This window comes from Parasteatoda tepidariorum, chromosome 8 (assembly GCF_982258835.1).
Source record: "Parasteatoda tepidariorum strain Cologne lab strain chromosome 8, Ptep-v5.0, whole genome shotgun sequence".
Taxonomy (NCBI): domain Eukaryota; kingdom Metazoa; phylum Arthropoda; class Arachnida; order Araneae; family Theridiidae; genus Parasteatoda; species Parasteatoda tepidariorum.
In genome coordinates this window covers 80,776,804-80,792,374 of record NC_141762.1, presented here as the reverse complement: position 1 = coordinate 80,792,374, position 15,571 = coordinate 80,776,804, and the positions used below count along the sequence as shown (strand labels likewise).

General features: G+C 27.7%; 1 protein-coding gene across 1 annotated transcript in view; it reads left to right on the top strand.

The window, feature by feature from the left end:
* Positions 1-15,571, top strand: part of LOC107444984 (lachesin) — a 186,174-nt gene that overhangs the window by 152,058 nt on the left and 18,545 nt on the right. The window contains exons 6-7 of the mRNA XM_016059278.4: positions 6,060-6,188; positions 12,991-13,278. Of these exons, the coding sequence (XP_015914764.1) occupies positions 6,060-6,188; positions 12,991-13,278 (417 nt within the window). The remainder of the gene's footprint in view (positions 1-6,059; positions 6,189-12,990; positions 13,279-15,571) is intronic.

The following is a 15,571-nucleotide window of genomic DNA, read 5'->3' as shown; positions in this document are numbered from 1 at the left end:
AAAAAAAAAAAAGAAAACTATATTATTACAAAAAAAAAAAAAATAAATAAAAACGAATAAAAACTCTACACGGGCTTCTCAATTGATATTTACCCTATGGAGTCATTACTCATTACAACATTAATTGATTAGATAATTTTTAGCCAATAAATGCGATTGGAGTGGACTAGTTTATATCTTTTGTTTAGGAACTTTATTTTTCAGAAAAATAATGTAATTAATAGTGGAAATAAATTCAACACGCAACAATGTCTAAAAGTTTTATTCATACAACTTACATGCTATTTTTGTGATGTTAAAATAATACATTTTTGCAATAAATGTTTTATCACAATTTAACTGATGCTAAAAGTTATTTTTTAAATATTTATAGTGTCTCGTAAATAAGTAAAGGATAATTAATGTTTAACTCTATGTTTACAATCAAACAAATTTCTCATAAAAATGGCTTAACCCACTGGCGGTTAAGGAAATGGGCAAAATTGGGAGAATGTTTCTCCCCTACACACAGTTCCCCTATCAGTTAACATGGGAAAACCGGTTTTGCTATGCAGAGAAGACTGCAGGTTAAAATGCGATTTTTTACGTGCAGAACCGTCAGTGGGTGGCTTAAATATTTAAAATGATCTACAATATACGAGATTTTGTTTCAATTGTAATACGCATCATTGAAAAAAATTATTAGGATTGTTCACATCTTTATTTAAAGCTGCTTTTACATACAAGAATAATTTCTAACGATATTTTTCTTCTTCTCTTTTCTCTCTTTTTTTAACACTTTTAAATGAGTAAAACTAATAAAATGACATCACGATATTAATTAGTAAAAATTATCAGAAATATCCACAATTCCGTTGCAGTGTTAAAGTTATAATAATCGTTGAACAGCCGACTTAATTTTGAGTTTATGACAGCCAATGTCAAACATCGTATCCTTGTAATTTTAAAACCAATCCAGATGGCGAGGAAATTCCTGGCTTAATTACTGAGAGAAATTTGACTTCGTGATGGAATTTTTGATGAAACTAAACCACATTAGTGTAACATGGAGAGGAAACCACTAAAACCTCCCGAGGTTAGTCTGAAGATAAGCCTCAAACTAGTGCACCACGGAGGATATTTTATGTCAGAACTGTGGTTAGTGCAAGCCAGTCGCAGAATTCGTGTCGACCAGCCACCGTTGGGACTCGCGCTCGGGTCACTTCATTCGTAGACCCTGATGCACAACGGCTTTTACATTTTAATTAATTACATAAATAAATTTATAATTAAATTTCATTCATTCTATTGTCAGAAAATAAATTTTAAACCGATTTTTAAATGGATAAATTACAGTCTTCTGGGAAAAAGATGTCAAATAAAATTCGTCTCAGACGGGAGAAGACTTCAATCGTACGACTAAGCAAAAATTAGTTTACGTAAAATAAAACTTAGAAATAGTAACCAAATACTATAAGCAAACCTTAAATCAGGGTAACTTGGATAATCTGTACCTAATTTTTAAAGATTCCAGAAAATAGTTTTTTAAATATGCCTGTCCTGATACCGAATTTTAGTGTGATTTGAGTTTAGGACAGTTATGACAGTATAGTTTTGTACTGAATAAGAAGCAAGCAAAAATAATTATAATTCGGCTCAAGTAACACCTTACATTGAGTTACTTGATTCCTTATTTTACTTCCAAATGTAACTATGAATAAAACTATGATTTGACTACTCTGATCCAGTACCCTTTTGGAAATGTACTTCAAGTTGAAACATTTCATCAGATTATATAGAATTTGCGCAATGTATCAAATATTTTTCGAAAAATTATATGACCCTGTTATCTTTTGTATTTAATCGGTATGATCAGGCTCAATTCTGCAAACTCATTAATATATATATATATATATATATATATATATATATATATATATATATATATATATATATATATATATATATATATATATATATATATATATATATATATATATATATATATATATATATATATATATATATATTAAGTTTAAAGTGTGTGTGGAACTTTGACATGCAATCAGTGCAGGAGCAGTTTCTGTAGACTGATTTAGTGCAGTCAAATTTAAAACTGCGTATGCTATGCTTTGCCTTGTTATCTATTTCTGGGAGTATTTGCGTGCAGATATTGCTGACAGCGAGCCTTTTTCATGCAACTCCCATGAAATCTCTATGGAATTAAGATCGTCATAAACACTGACTGAAAACGAAGTTTTAAATTACAAATTGAAATATTTATCTGAAACTAAAGAGTATTTTGTTGCTACAAATGCACTTCTTTATCAGTAATTCCAAGAGAAAAACAGAGATGATATAATTTAACAGAGGTTTCGTCTCAATAATTGTGATAAAGCTGCAGATAAATATTTAAATAACAGTAAAAGTTAACATATTAAAAAAGTGAATAATTTAAAAATAAGTGAAAAAATGTGGATTTGCTGCAGTATTATTTACAACAGAATTGTAATTTTAGTAACGTAAAAACTGCTGAAATCCGTTTCAATACATTAAAATCCACATCTTCCGGAACAAAATTTTCTGTCATTGATCTTTCTGCTTTACATTTCTTTTTAAAGATTTGGAAACGACTCATTTCTTAAATTTTTTACTTTTATTGTCAAATTTATATCGTTAAATCATAAACTGCATGATTTTCTCAATTAATGAGATGCATCGCTTTTGAACTATTTGATCTCTGTCATAGTCCAATTCAACCAAAATCCAAGTTAAATTCGTATCGAAAGTCTAAATCAATACGTTAAATTTGCCATTATCAGAAACATACTGTTAATGATACTTTTGCAGCACAAAAGCTTTAAAATATTTTGCAAATTTTAACTTTTAAAATTCTTAACTTTAAATTTAATATTATTGCTCATCAGCTGCATATTTTTCTCAATTAATGTGGCGTATCACTATTGAATTATTCGATCTCTGTTTTTCCATCCCAGTCTACTGTTAAAATTATGTTTATGTGACTGCAATACGCATTTACTATTTTGATAAATTTTAATATGCCCAGTTCAAACATCATTTTCAATAATTTTAAATTTTATGACAAATGATTTTTCTTTTTTATTTGTGATCAGGATATTTTCTCCGCTGTTTTAGTTAACACAACCCTTTCGTTCAGGCAAATTCCTTCATTTTTATTGAAATAACGATAATGAATCATTTCTTCCGGAAAAATTTGCCTTTAGTTAATTCATGATCTCATTGTTTCTGCCATTATTTTTTGAACTGCTGAATCATCATTCTTCACACCGGAATAAAGTTTACTTCATCGTCGTAAAAAAAAACGCCGCAAAAACTAATTTTTCGATACATTTTAAAATACCAAAAGTTTGTCATTGTTTCATTCATTGCGTTGAGACATAGAATTGCGATGTCGTTAATCTAGGGGTCATCACTGCAAAATTTCTTAACGAAATTGTATGGAAATTTAAATATCAAAAACTGAATTGTGAATCTGATTTAAATTCTTATACAAAATATTGCCACAAAGAAGTCAACAATTCCTAATTCCAAGTCTGAACAATCTTTATCTTGCATTACAACGAATTGTTGCAGATTTTCTAATCGAAATCAAATATTTGTCATTCGTAGAAATTTCCATTTAATTTCCGATGTCTTTTTTCAATCCCAAGCGTAAAGGTAGAACACGCGATGTTTAAATTTAAGTACATTTTTTAGCCATATTTTTGGACATATGTACAATCTCCAGTTACAGAAAAAAGTTTTTTTTCAATAAATCGTAACGTTGTTTTCTTTTCTTTTAATCTAAAAATGAAATATTTTAAATAGAAAATAAAATATTACCCATAGAACTGAGTATAAAATAAATACTTTTATAGGCAGTTCTATGGGTTTTAATGTCAAAAAGTAGTAAAAATAGAGATCATTAAAACTTCGGCCATATGAAAGTAAATTCAAAAAGGGGAAGAATCCATTAAATCTTGTATCAAACTTTCCCAGAAAACATATATCTGTATTGAAACGAAGTAGATGACACCGAGATCTGACAGCAAAAAATGGACCGGAAAAAAACAAGACTTCTTCCAACGAGCCATGACTCGTGTAACCTTTACGAACTCTATACGATTTTTTTCAGTTTTTTTCCTATTCCTTTCTGAAACTTCATTTTTGGAAAAAGATAAGTTATATATATATTTTTTTAGTTTTGATTTTTTTCACGTTTTATCCCTTGTCACCCGTTCCGTCACCTTTTTCAGTAACGGTGATCCATCCAACATTACATATTTTTTGCCATCTTATTTTCTATATAAAAATACCAGTTTTTTCAGTTTTTTTTTTTAAAAATATATATAAAACTTTATACGTGGAAGTCTTTAGTCTCTAGAAAAGTGAAGTGTCTTTAGCAATAATAATAAAAATGTAATATGACAGAAAATGAAATGTGTTTCGCAGATAACCGGCGTGAAAATCTGAGAAGGCTTCTTTATATATATTTATAAAATCGTTATCTTCCAGGGGACTATGGTAACAAATAGGTTTTGTAAACAGACGAGTATCAGAAAACTAAAGGGTGCGAAAATATGATTTATTTTTTAACTCGATATAGAAGTTTCATGACATGGGATTATCGTAAAAATCCTATTTAAGTCAAACGGGTATAAAACATGTCACATTTTCTTGGGGTCTATAATCTCATTCCATTGAGTAATGTTTAAAATACTTAGGATGTTTTTATAGGATTACCCTTAAATGAAGTTGAGGGGAGAATTTTTCTTAGTTGTTTTAAAAGTGAATATATAAGGAGGGTCGTTCGTAATGTAACAAAAACTGAAGCCGAGAGCTTAAAGGGATCATTCGGTTAAAACTAAATTATAGAGTTTTGCTAAAAAGTTAGCAAAAGGTATCTGCTTGTAGCAAGCTTGTAAAAAAATAATTTAAATTTTTTCTTAAATTGTATCAGCATTGTTTAGTGCTGGAATATATAAATGCAAAAAACAGTTAAATAGATGAAAAACTGCTTAAATAAATATATACTGTTTATTTTCTTGTACTGTTACAAAGAAATTTACTGAGAAATTCATGAAAATAATATAAGATTGCCCTGTTGATACATATCATGGGTTATAGTTAACCCATCATGATGGGTTACTGTTATGATATCATGAGTTATAGTTAAGATAACACGCGGTAAAGGGACAGTTAGGTATTATAAACTTTCGCTGGCATTTATAAGATAACGGAAAGAAAATTATTTTCACATTTCTTACTAAGACAGTTAGGCGTAATTACAAAATATTTATTTGATAAATAAAGAAATAAAATTGAAAAAAAAAACTTATATAATAATAAGGAACCACCTACTTTTTAAAGTCACATTTTACTGTTGATAACTAAAATTATTGTTAAACGAAGTGGAATTGACTAATAGTATTTATGATGTAATATATAAAAAGGTACATTTTTAATATATATAGTATGTTAAAGGTAGTAAAATTTAGGCTATCAAATATAGTTGTTTAGCATTAATTCTTTCTCGGGTGGTGGATTGAAAACTGCCTCACTTATTTTTGACAAAAATGTATACCGCTTAAAATGTAACAGTTTTTATTTTTCAAACTACTTTATTTTCAGTCTACCACTTTCAAATTATTAAAATTATATTTATTAATTTGATCTCTTTTTAAATGTTTATACGATGACCACCATTCTTTCAGAAATTAAAGCTTCTTAATAATTTTGAATATAATCGTGACTATAATTTTGGTTCACTTTTTCATGCCTTTCAAATAATTACAATGACACATAATATGGATAAAATCATAATATAGATAAAATCATAAAATGTTAATTTCAACGCATTACGCAATGCGTTTCTCATAATGCGTTTTATGTTTGCATAAAAACTATCTGAAGATAATTGCATAGTGTTTTATTTATGCATTTCGATTGATTATGCATGTTATGTTATGACGTTTGATTGTGGTTTTATTTATGCATTATGTTTCATTATGTGTACATGTGCGTAGAGTGTGATATAATATTTTATCTTTTATTTACAGTACGAGAATACATAAGTGAAGAGCTCAATTTAACCTCAATTAGTAGAAATCATATGGCAGCTTATTTGTGTTTGGCGAGCAATGAAGTTCCTCCTGCTATAAGTAGAAGAATATATTTAGATGTAAAATGTAATAACTTTATTTTAAATTATTTATTTATAGATTTTTTTTATTGTGTAATGATTTAATTTTTACAGTGTGTCAGGTTATAACCCATACGCAAAGAAAATAATTCTGGTAAAATTATTGTACTCTGTGGTAATTAAGTTTCTAATAAAAAAATTATATTGATGGTAAATAAAACCAAACTAAATTATATTTAAAGTATTCATTTTGTAATTTTTTCCGTTTGCGTGATAACGGTTACCGGAAATTTCTGGTTTTTCAAAATTATAGTTATTTTTTATCCCACATTTAGTGAAAGATACACAACTGAAAAGCTAAAGCTTATAAATGGATTATAATATTATCAGATTTATCAAACTAACTTATTGTAAAACCATATTTTACTGTTAATTTAACCAAAATACTTTCTGTGATTTGGAAAAATTATCCAGCTCTTTGGTATTCCTATATACTGCTAGAAACACGGCAAGATTTACTACATTCTAGTAATTATAACCATACTTTCTCAGTTCACGTTTTTAATAATAGTAAATTTTCCTGGTATTCTAGAAACTACAGATAATTCATGATGATGCATATGGTAAATTTTTCCAGCATTTTAGAGCTAAATGATAATTCCTGATAATGAATATAATACATTTTCCTAGCCTTTTAGAGCTTAAAGATAATTTATAATAATGCATATAACTGTAGGTTTCAATCGGTAATCATGTTTTAATTACAAGTAGTAAATAGTAAAAATCATTAGAGTCTTACGAATTTCTCTTGGATTATGAAACTATTTGTTTTCAAAAAAATTTCCTTCATAATTTCATGTTAAATTATTTACCATGCAGACATATCTGGTGTAAAATTTTTCTTTGCTGTACAGTTTTTTTTAAAAAATAATAACAAATACTTTTAAAATTAATTTTCATGCAGCGCACTTAACTAACTTTATTTGTTGTAACTTAATTTGCAGCAATTACACAAAGTAAATACGATTTTGATGGCAACTTAAATTTTTCTATCCAATCAAAATTGAGTTAACAAAATAGTCCGCATATGTTTATCCACCATTTAATTGCCGTAAATATTATTAAAAAAATTAAATTGCTTTAAGTTTTTTAGTTTTATTTCCATGTTTTTTTTAAAAAAAATTTTATTTGAATTTCAACTATTTAAAAAGAAAGGGAACCAACATCAGCGATTATTTCTGAATAGAAATAGTGTTTTTTTTGCAATTAAAAACACCTATAATCGAAAAAACCTGTTTATAGAACTTTTTATTGAAAACATCAATTTAATAATGCAATTATTTAGTTAATTTTTTAAAAAAAAATCTAATAAATGATTAAGTATTTTTATAATTTTACTAATACAACATTCAAACGCAACAGTGTGAAAGTTCCCGATTAGTTTAAGTTCTTAGTACCCCGAGTAGACCGGAACTTCCAACAAGATTAAGACATTTTCTTTTTGATTAAACACGAGATCAAATATTTACTTAGCTTTTCAAAAGGCTGAATAGTTCCAGAGACTGACTTTAATCTCCTGGTAGGAGGACATTTTCCGTCCTTTCTCCCTATTAGAGGAAAGAGACGTGAGTTTTGTTAGACATTTCCCTACTTGGGTATGTTTTAGCGGTACTTTTAGCTTTCCTGCTCTTGTAATTAAACGAAAGAAAGTCTCACGTCCGCAAACATACCTTTTCTCAAGGAAAAAACAATTTTGTGAAAGAGGTGACTTAGAATAGAAACTAAAGTTACGTGTACTGAGTCTGAATCAGAGTTTAAATTATGAAACCTCTTATATATAAAGCAGTATATTTTAATTCAACAAAATATATTTTTATTGGAAAATAATCTGTGTACGTTTATTCTTAAGTAATTATGATTTCCAGTAATTGATAATTTCAAAAGAAATCCCTATTGTATGTAATTATTTCATTGCAAAACAACTGGTTTCTGTATTACTCATTTGGGCCATAGGTCATTGAATACCTTTAAGTTTTCGAATATTTTTGTTAGTTGCAAATTTATGATTAAAAAAACTGCTACTACTTCAACTAATAAGAATAAGGTAGTGAATATTTATCTTATTGTTAAGTAATTTATATATTTTTTTCATTAAAGTAGGGAGACGCAAGTCATTAGAAAAATGAGTAATTATTTTGAGTATTATAAGATATTTATTCCATTTATAAGTTTTTTTAAAATTTTATTTATTTATTTAATTTTTTTTTTGAAAAAAAAATATTATAAATCATTAAATCTATTATACTTTCCCAGAATTGGCTTAAAAAAATAAAAAAGGAGTGTCTTATAATTATTTAAATAACGAAAAATAACAACTTTGCTTATATCGATATTTAATTTGAAAGATTTTGAAATGTAAGTAAATGGAAATGATTATGCATATATTCATATATATCATGAAAAATTGATGCCACAAATATCAAAAAGCAAATTTTATGTGAAGCCGGAAAAACCCGAGAAACATAATAGAAGTCAATAAATCTGATATCTATGGAATTAATAACGAATGTTCCATTTATTTTTTTCTCGAATTATTCAGTGTTACACTTTCGAAATTTAAAAATATTTGAGAAACAAATGAAAAAAAAATTTATAAATCTAAACGGATAAGAAAGTTAACGCTTGTCCTAGGTTTTCCTTCAACAGTATTTTATTACTTAGAATTTTTCCATAAACTGACAAAACGAATTACTTTCTGTTAACGTGTTTAAGGAATTGGTTTTACTTTTACAACTAAGTTTTTTTTCGTGTTGCATCTTGTTTTATAAAATTTAATGCTTATAAAAGAATATTAATGAGTTTTCTTCAGATTGGGTGCATATAACGAATTTTTCGTTCTGTAATAAGAAAAACTGAGAGATGATCTTTCGCTACGTTTTCGCGAAACACCAACGAGTTTCAGATTTAAAATAGCGGTGGGAAAAGAACATTTGTGCTCTGTAACAAATACCACTTGTGTTTAAAGAATAGAATACGGAATAGAGTTTGTTCACAATGATTTTTATAACTAACTGCGTAACAGCATGCGATAAATTACAATTACCCACAAAACTAAACCAATAAGATCATAAAGCTTTTAAAATCATACAAACAAAACAAAAAAATTTAAAAGAGAAGAGACTTAAAAATAAAATGACGTTATAGTGAATGAAAATTTGACTCTTTTTTAAATTACTTTCTATTTTAAATGCGCACATAAATTAAATCTATTACATTATATATATATATATATATATATATATATATATATATATATATATATATATATATATATATATATATATATATATATATATATATATATATATATATATATATATATATATATATATATATATATATATATATATATATGCGTGTGTGTACATATTTAATATGTATTAGAAAAATATGAACAATAAAATTCTAATAATTCCAATCAAATTTATAAAAGGAAGGAGTTATTATAATTTTTACGCCTTTTTAAAAGACTTTTAAAGTATTCCCTGAAGTAAAAACTGACAGCTGAAAATATAATTGTATCATGGATGAAAGGTATTTAAATTGAAAGGTCATGTAAAATGGAAAGTACAATTTTTAGTGAATTACTAACTTATAGGAAGGATATTAATTAAATATGCATTCTTACTGTTAAAGATATTTTGGAATCTAAAACATCTAATATATAATAAATAAGCTTGTTATAATTAATGTTTGAAACGAAAGTGAAATATTGCTGTTAAAGCTTTTATTTGAGTTGCATTGAAAAGAACCGTTTTGATTTTGAATTCAAATTACTCGTTGTGGTTTTTCGGTTTACATTACAATATATTGATGATGTTTCTCCATATGCATTCGAAAATGCTTCCTTGGTTTACCTAATAGGCTGCTTCATAATCTATGTTCCTAAAAATCCATAAAACACTGAGTTTTGCGCCGAGAAAAAAAGTATGGTCAAAACTACCAGAATATTGTAAAATTTACTTTGTTTTGGTTTCTCAGGAACACCAAATAGCTCCGTGGTAGTCTTACCGAAATTGTTTAGCAATAAATATCGTAAAATTAGTAATAAAATGTGGTTTCATAAGTGATAAATTTGGTTATATTATCATGGCGTTTTAGATTTTGGCATAAAAACCATCTATTTGGTTAAATTTATTATTCAGTTCGTTTTTAATTTTACTAAATGTGGATAATAAGTATTATAAATTTGAAAATCAGAATTACCGATAAAAGATTAACAGAACATACAAACTGAAAAATTTCCAAATGATTGGTTTAAATAATCTACATTTTCGTTTTATTACCAAAATTATGTGTTTTTTTTTTCCAAAAAGTACGCTATTTTCAATAGAATTTCAGTATGTTATGTAATAGGCTATTTCAATTATTAATTTACATAGTGTATCAAATGTTAAAAAGCAAATTTGTTGTAATTTTAATATTATTAAATTTAATCATACTACTAAGCAAGATTACACTACAATTCCCTAAAATTCGACCATATGGGGCAACTTGATCGAAAACATTGAATAAATTAACACCTTATAAATGTTGCAGAAATTTGCTTCATTTTGCAATTCATGGTACCAAGAAAAAGGTTTATTGTTGAATCAAATTTATTCAGAGCATAAATCTAAATAAATTTAGGGCATGTTAAGTTTTTACTTTATTTATTTTTCTTTACTGTATTTTTGTATATTTATTAATTTATTTTTGTTTCAAATGAGAAGGAAATATCTTTAGCGTTTGCAAGATAAGATTTCTAAACAATATCTGTTTTTTATTTTGACAATTCAAAAATTTTTCTCTAGCTCAACAGAATGACATTAAAAACTAATAAGATATTCTATATTGTTATTTGTATGGTAAAAAATGTATTTCAATAATAAACTTCCGCACGAATATTCACTATTACATTTAAATATTCTTTTATGTGATTTATTGAACTATACTTCATTGTAACATTTTATTGAATTATTGTATCAAACAATATTTGTGAAACTTTAATATAATACTAAGTTAAACTATATTAGAAAGCTAATTCAATATTTTTGTACTTGAATATGTTTTAATAAGTATCAATAAGAGCTAAAACTTTGCTCAATTTAATGATGTTGCATAAAATTTGCTTAATCCAGGGTATCTGTATTTTGATTTAACGTTTAACGAAGTTTTGTGTTTCTAAATTTTATTTCTTTAATGACATGGAATGTCCACAAACAAAAAGGAAATAATTTTATTTAATCATTTGGAAAATATGATTCTGAAAAATTTATTTCTTATTCTGACGCGAAGTGAGTAATTTTTGAAACCTAATTAGACTGTAAGTATTCAAATTTATGAAATAAGTTTGCTGTATACTAATTTACACAGGTGTATAGATATATTTCTATGAAATTACATCTATCGAGATTTCTTAATGATCAGATTGACTGTAGTGACTGTATACTTGAAACTCCTGCATTACAGTATGTTTAACTATTACATCATATCATATTTCTACACCCTTAATATGTCTCTTGAGTTTAATTGATAATCAAATTAATGGCTATTTAACATTATTTCACTATGCACTGGGACAAAAAATTCTAGATACGTATTACAAAAAGTTATACTGTTTAAAAACAAAAATTTGCGATTGTCAAAATCAAATATACAAGGAGTGGCGAAATTTGAACGAAGGATTTATAGGGGTGACTACAAATATCAAGTTGATGAAAGCCTTGAGCATATTGAGCCAGCAAAACAATATGATTACTATCGTAGGAAAACTTGACCATGTTGTCGTAAACCATGTTGAGGCCTTGAAAATCATGAAAAACCAATGGAGTTTTTGACGTCATGTTTAAAAATAATTAAAAAAATATATGCTTGCGACTTTTCAACAGCAAAAATATTTATTTAATTATTTATTACAAGAGTCGGTTGAAGTGGTGTCCACTTATTTAGTTTCATTGTCTACATCGACGTAGAAATGATTTCTAAATGAGCTTAGGATGCCAAATTTGATTTTGTTGTCTGCTGAAGTGACAAAAAACAGTTATGATACCTCCTGTGTTTCCTTAGATGATGCAAAAACTACTGATTTAAGATAATCAGACAAGGATTGGTCGCAAGTGGAGAAAGTACAACGAGATTAAGATCGAAATTTTTACCCTCTCAACGCCATATGTAACCCAATGTTCACATTTAAATGTTTATCTTCTTGATATCTTTTATCTCTCTCTTAGTTAAATTTTATTGTGTTTTCAGATTTTGTCTATCAAATATTTTACTTTCTACATAAAGTTGCTGGGTGGCGCACTTGGTTTGTCGTCGGCCTTCTGAGCCCAAGTCTGCGGGTTCGATCCCCGGCCCAGACAGGGCCGGGGATCAGATTTTCGGGATGCAGAAAAGCCTCAGCGGCCATGTCGTATGATTATGCGGCATGTAAAAATTCCCTGCTGTGCCTTATTCGCTCTTGGCATTTCCGGCAATATTAAATTCCTTGTGCACTTTAGCATCCAAATAGAGTCTCGGTGCTGCCATCTAGTGTGGCAGAAACTAGACATCCGAATTAACATGACCAACGTTATCTTACCCATTGTGGTGGTTCTGAAAGAGTGAATACCACCTCTGGAGAACGCACTAGGTCTGCTCATCGGCGAGACTGATTGTGCAGTTCATTGGAAATAAAAAAAACTTGCTACATAAACTGAGCCACTTCTAAATACAAATACAACTCTGTAAATTGTATTTCTCATACTAAGAATATGTTCACATAATTCAATTCTGCAAATATGTTAATATATATATTTTTCTTAAAGTCCCACCTCTTATTTGGATCCAAAACCAGTTAGTTGGTGTCCGGGAGAACGCTGACGCTCACCTGGAGTGTCACACAGAAGCTCATCCAACATCCATCAATTCTTGGATGAAAGACGAGGAACCTGTTGAAACTAAGAGCAGCAGATATCATACCCACATCACTAGAAATACTTTTAAAACAGTCATGAAACTAACTATTAAAAGTGTTCAACCTGGAGATTACGGTTACTATCATTGTGTAGCAAAAAATGCAATTAGTGAAACTAGAGGATCCATAAAAGTTATCCGTGAGTATAGGGATCTTCTTACAGTATTTATTCTTCGCTTCGTTTGCTCATAAATGATACTATTCTTATTTTAAATATTTTCGTCACGTTTTTGTCACAATGTCTCACAGTTCACCATACCTCCTATTCACTATAATCACATTACATAAGTACAAACTTGCATAATATTACCCTATATAAATACCTATCTAACATAATATACCTTATATAAATACATAGTTCGAAAGCAAAGATCATATTTTAGTTTTTTTAAAGCTTAAACTATGTATTTTAATGACATGTATAAGTAGAATAGTATCAATAATTAGATGCGTGTCTTCCGATTAAAAAAATTACGCAAAAAATGTCTAATCTGCTATTTTTAGATGTTTCAAGATTTTACCAAAATGAGGCAAAAGATCTTAACCGAAATGTGTGATAACACTTCTTATTACTCCCCCTGCTGTTACAAACTGTCACAATTTCTTAAGCCCATTCAATCCACTTATAACGTGGCATCATTTGCGGAGAACCTATAAGAGCTGCACAGTTAAAATGCTTGCAAATAAGTTCGTTCACCGTTTGTTAACTGCTTCTAGACGGTAGAGTGCAATGAATTACTTGTTTGTTTTGTAATAAAAGTTTGCGCTTTGTTCTTTTTTCATCAATGAGAAGAATCAGCTTATAAGTCAGAAAAAGATCCAAACTTTTTTATCTTAAAGTATCCTGAAATAAAAAAAAGAAGCTTTTTTGTGTTTTACATTTTTTATTCTGTTTTGCTTCTTGAAAGCTTTTAGGAAACAAAACATAGTATTTCCTAGCTGTATGTTAACTAACGCTTATTCTTAAATAACGGTCAACTGCCTGAGTGCTGGATATACAAAATTAACATAATTTTTCTTCTATTTCAGTGCAAGTTCTAAATGTGCCCCCCCCCCAAAAAAAATTTTTTTTTTTAATATTTCATGCTATGATTTATTGCAAGAAGGAATTAATATATTGCAAAATTTGATTTGAACAAATCACAAAAGCCTTGAAATTCGTGTATCAGACAGAAGAAAAAAAATATCTGCTTTTTAAAATTAATTTAAGATGTGACTGCTTTTTCAATGGAAATTTCAACACATATACCAGAAGTGCTCTTAACTGAGAGAACCTAAAATGATCATATATAACTACTGCTAAATTATGTGATCTTTAAGGAAAATGTTTCGTAGTGATAGCAAAACACATAATTTACTAGGAAAATCATGTTCTTTGTAAAAACTTTAACGCCATTTTTGATTACATATCTTAAACTACCTTGAAAATAATCAATATAAAAATTATTAGTTAAAATGGTTAGGCTTTAAAATAGGCCTACACATCATACGGTCTGTCTGCTATCAGTCTGTGGCCCCAAGTCTTTATAAAAACGAAAACATAACTTTTCTCCTGACTGAAAAGAATACTTTTGGATTTTTTTTTCTAACTACGCTAATAGATGACAGCCCAAATCTAGCCAAGCGCTTATCCTACTATTTAAATGGTTAAATTAACATTTATGTAAATATGTGTTCAACTTTTGTTTAACATCAGAACCAGGAGAATGGTTTAATCGATTCTGTTATTTAACTAACATTGCCTTTTTTGTGAATGTCTAAGGAATGTTTCAAAATCGGTGTTTATTTAGACAAAGTTTAGCTTATTTGTCTAAGCAGTGTCAATTTCTTCTTCTTATTTATTATTCTACTATCAATATTTTGCTTCTAACCCCTATTCTAATTTTGAATTCTTCCGGCAAATACTATTTCTTACTTCCACTTTTTAAAACCTTTCTCAGGATATAGTCTTTTGTCTGTCGTGAAAGTATGATATGCAAACAACGACGTATTACAAAGAAATTCAGCTTGGATAAACTAAATGTCTAACAAATCTATTTATATATTATATTAAATATAAAATGGTTTTTTTTCTTGCAATTAATGGTTTGTTACAGAAAACATATTTACTTAGTCACATAGTCATAGTGACACAGTCTGCACAAAATTGCTCATATTTTTATTTTTCATACATACTTTAATACATATTTAAAAAATTGTATCGGAAATAATATATTATAAATAATATATTATAAATGAAACAATGCTCATTTTTACATTATGATTATTCAATAAAGCACAACAAATTTAGTGAAAATTATTCTAAAGAACTCTGCATGTTGAAATTCAAACTATCATTTAGATAAAAAATATATTAAGCTCAATTTCGATTTGTAAATATTTGTTTAAACTAGCGTAATTTAAAAATTATATTATGATGTAAATTTAATGTA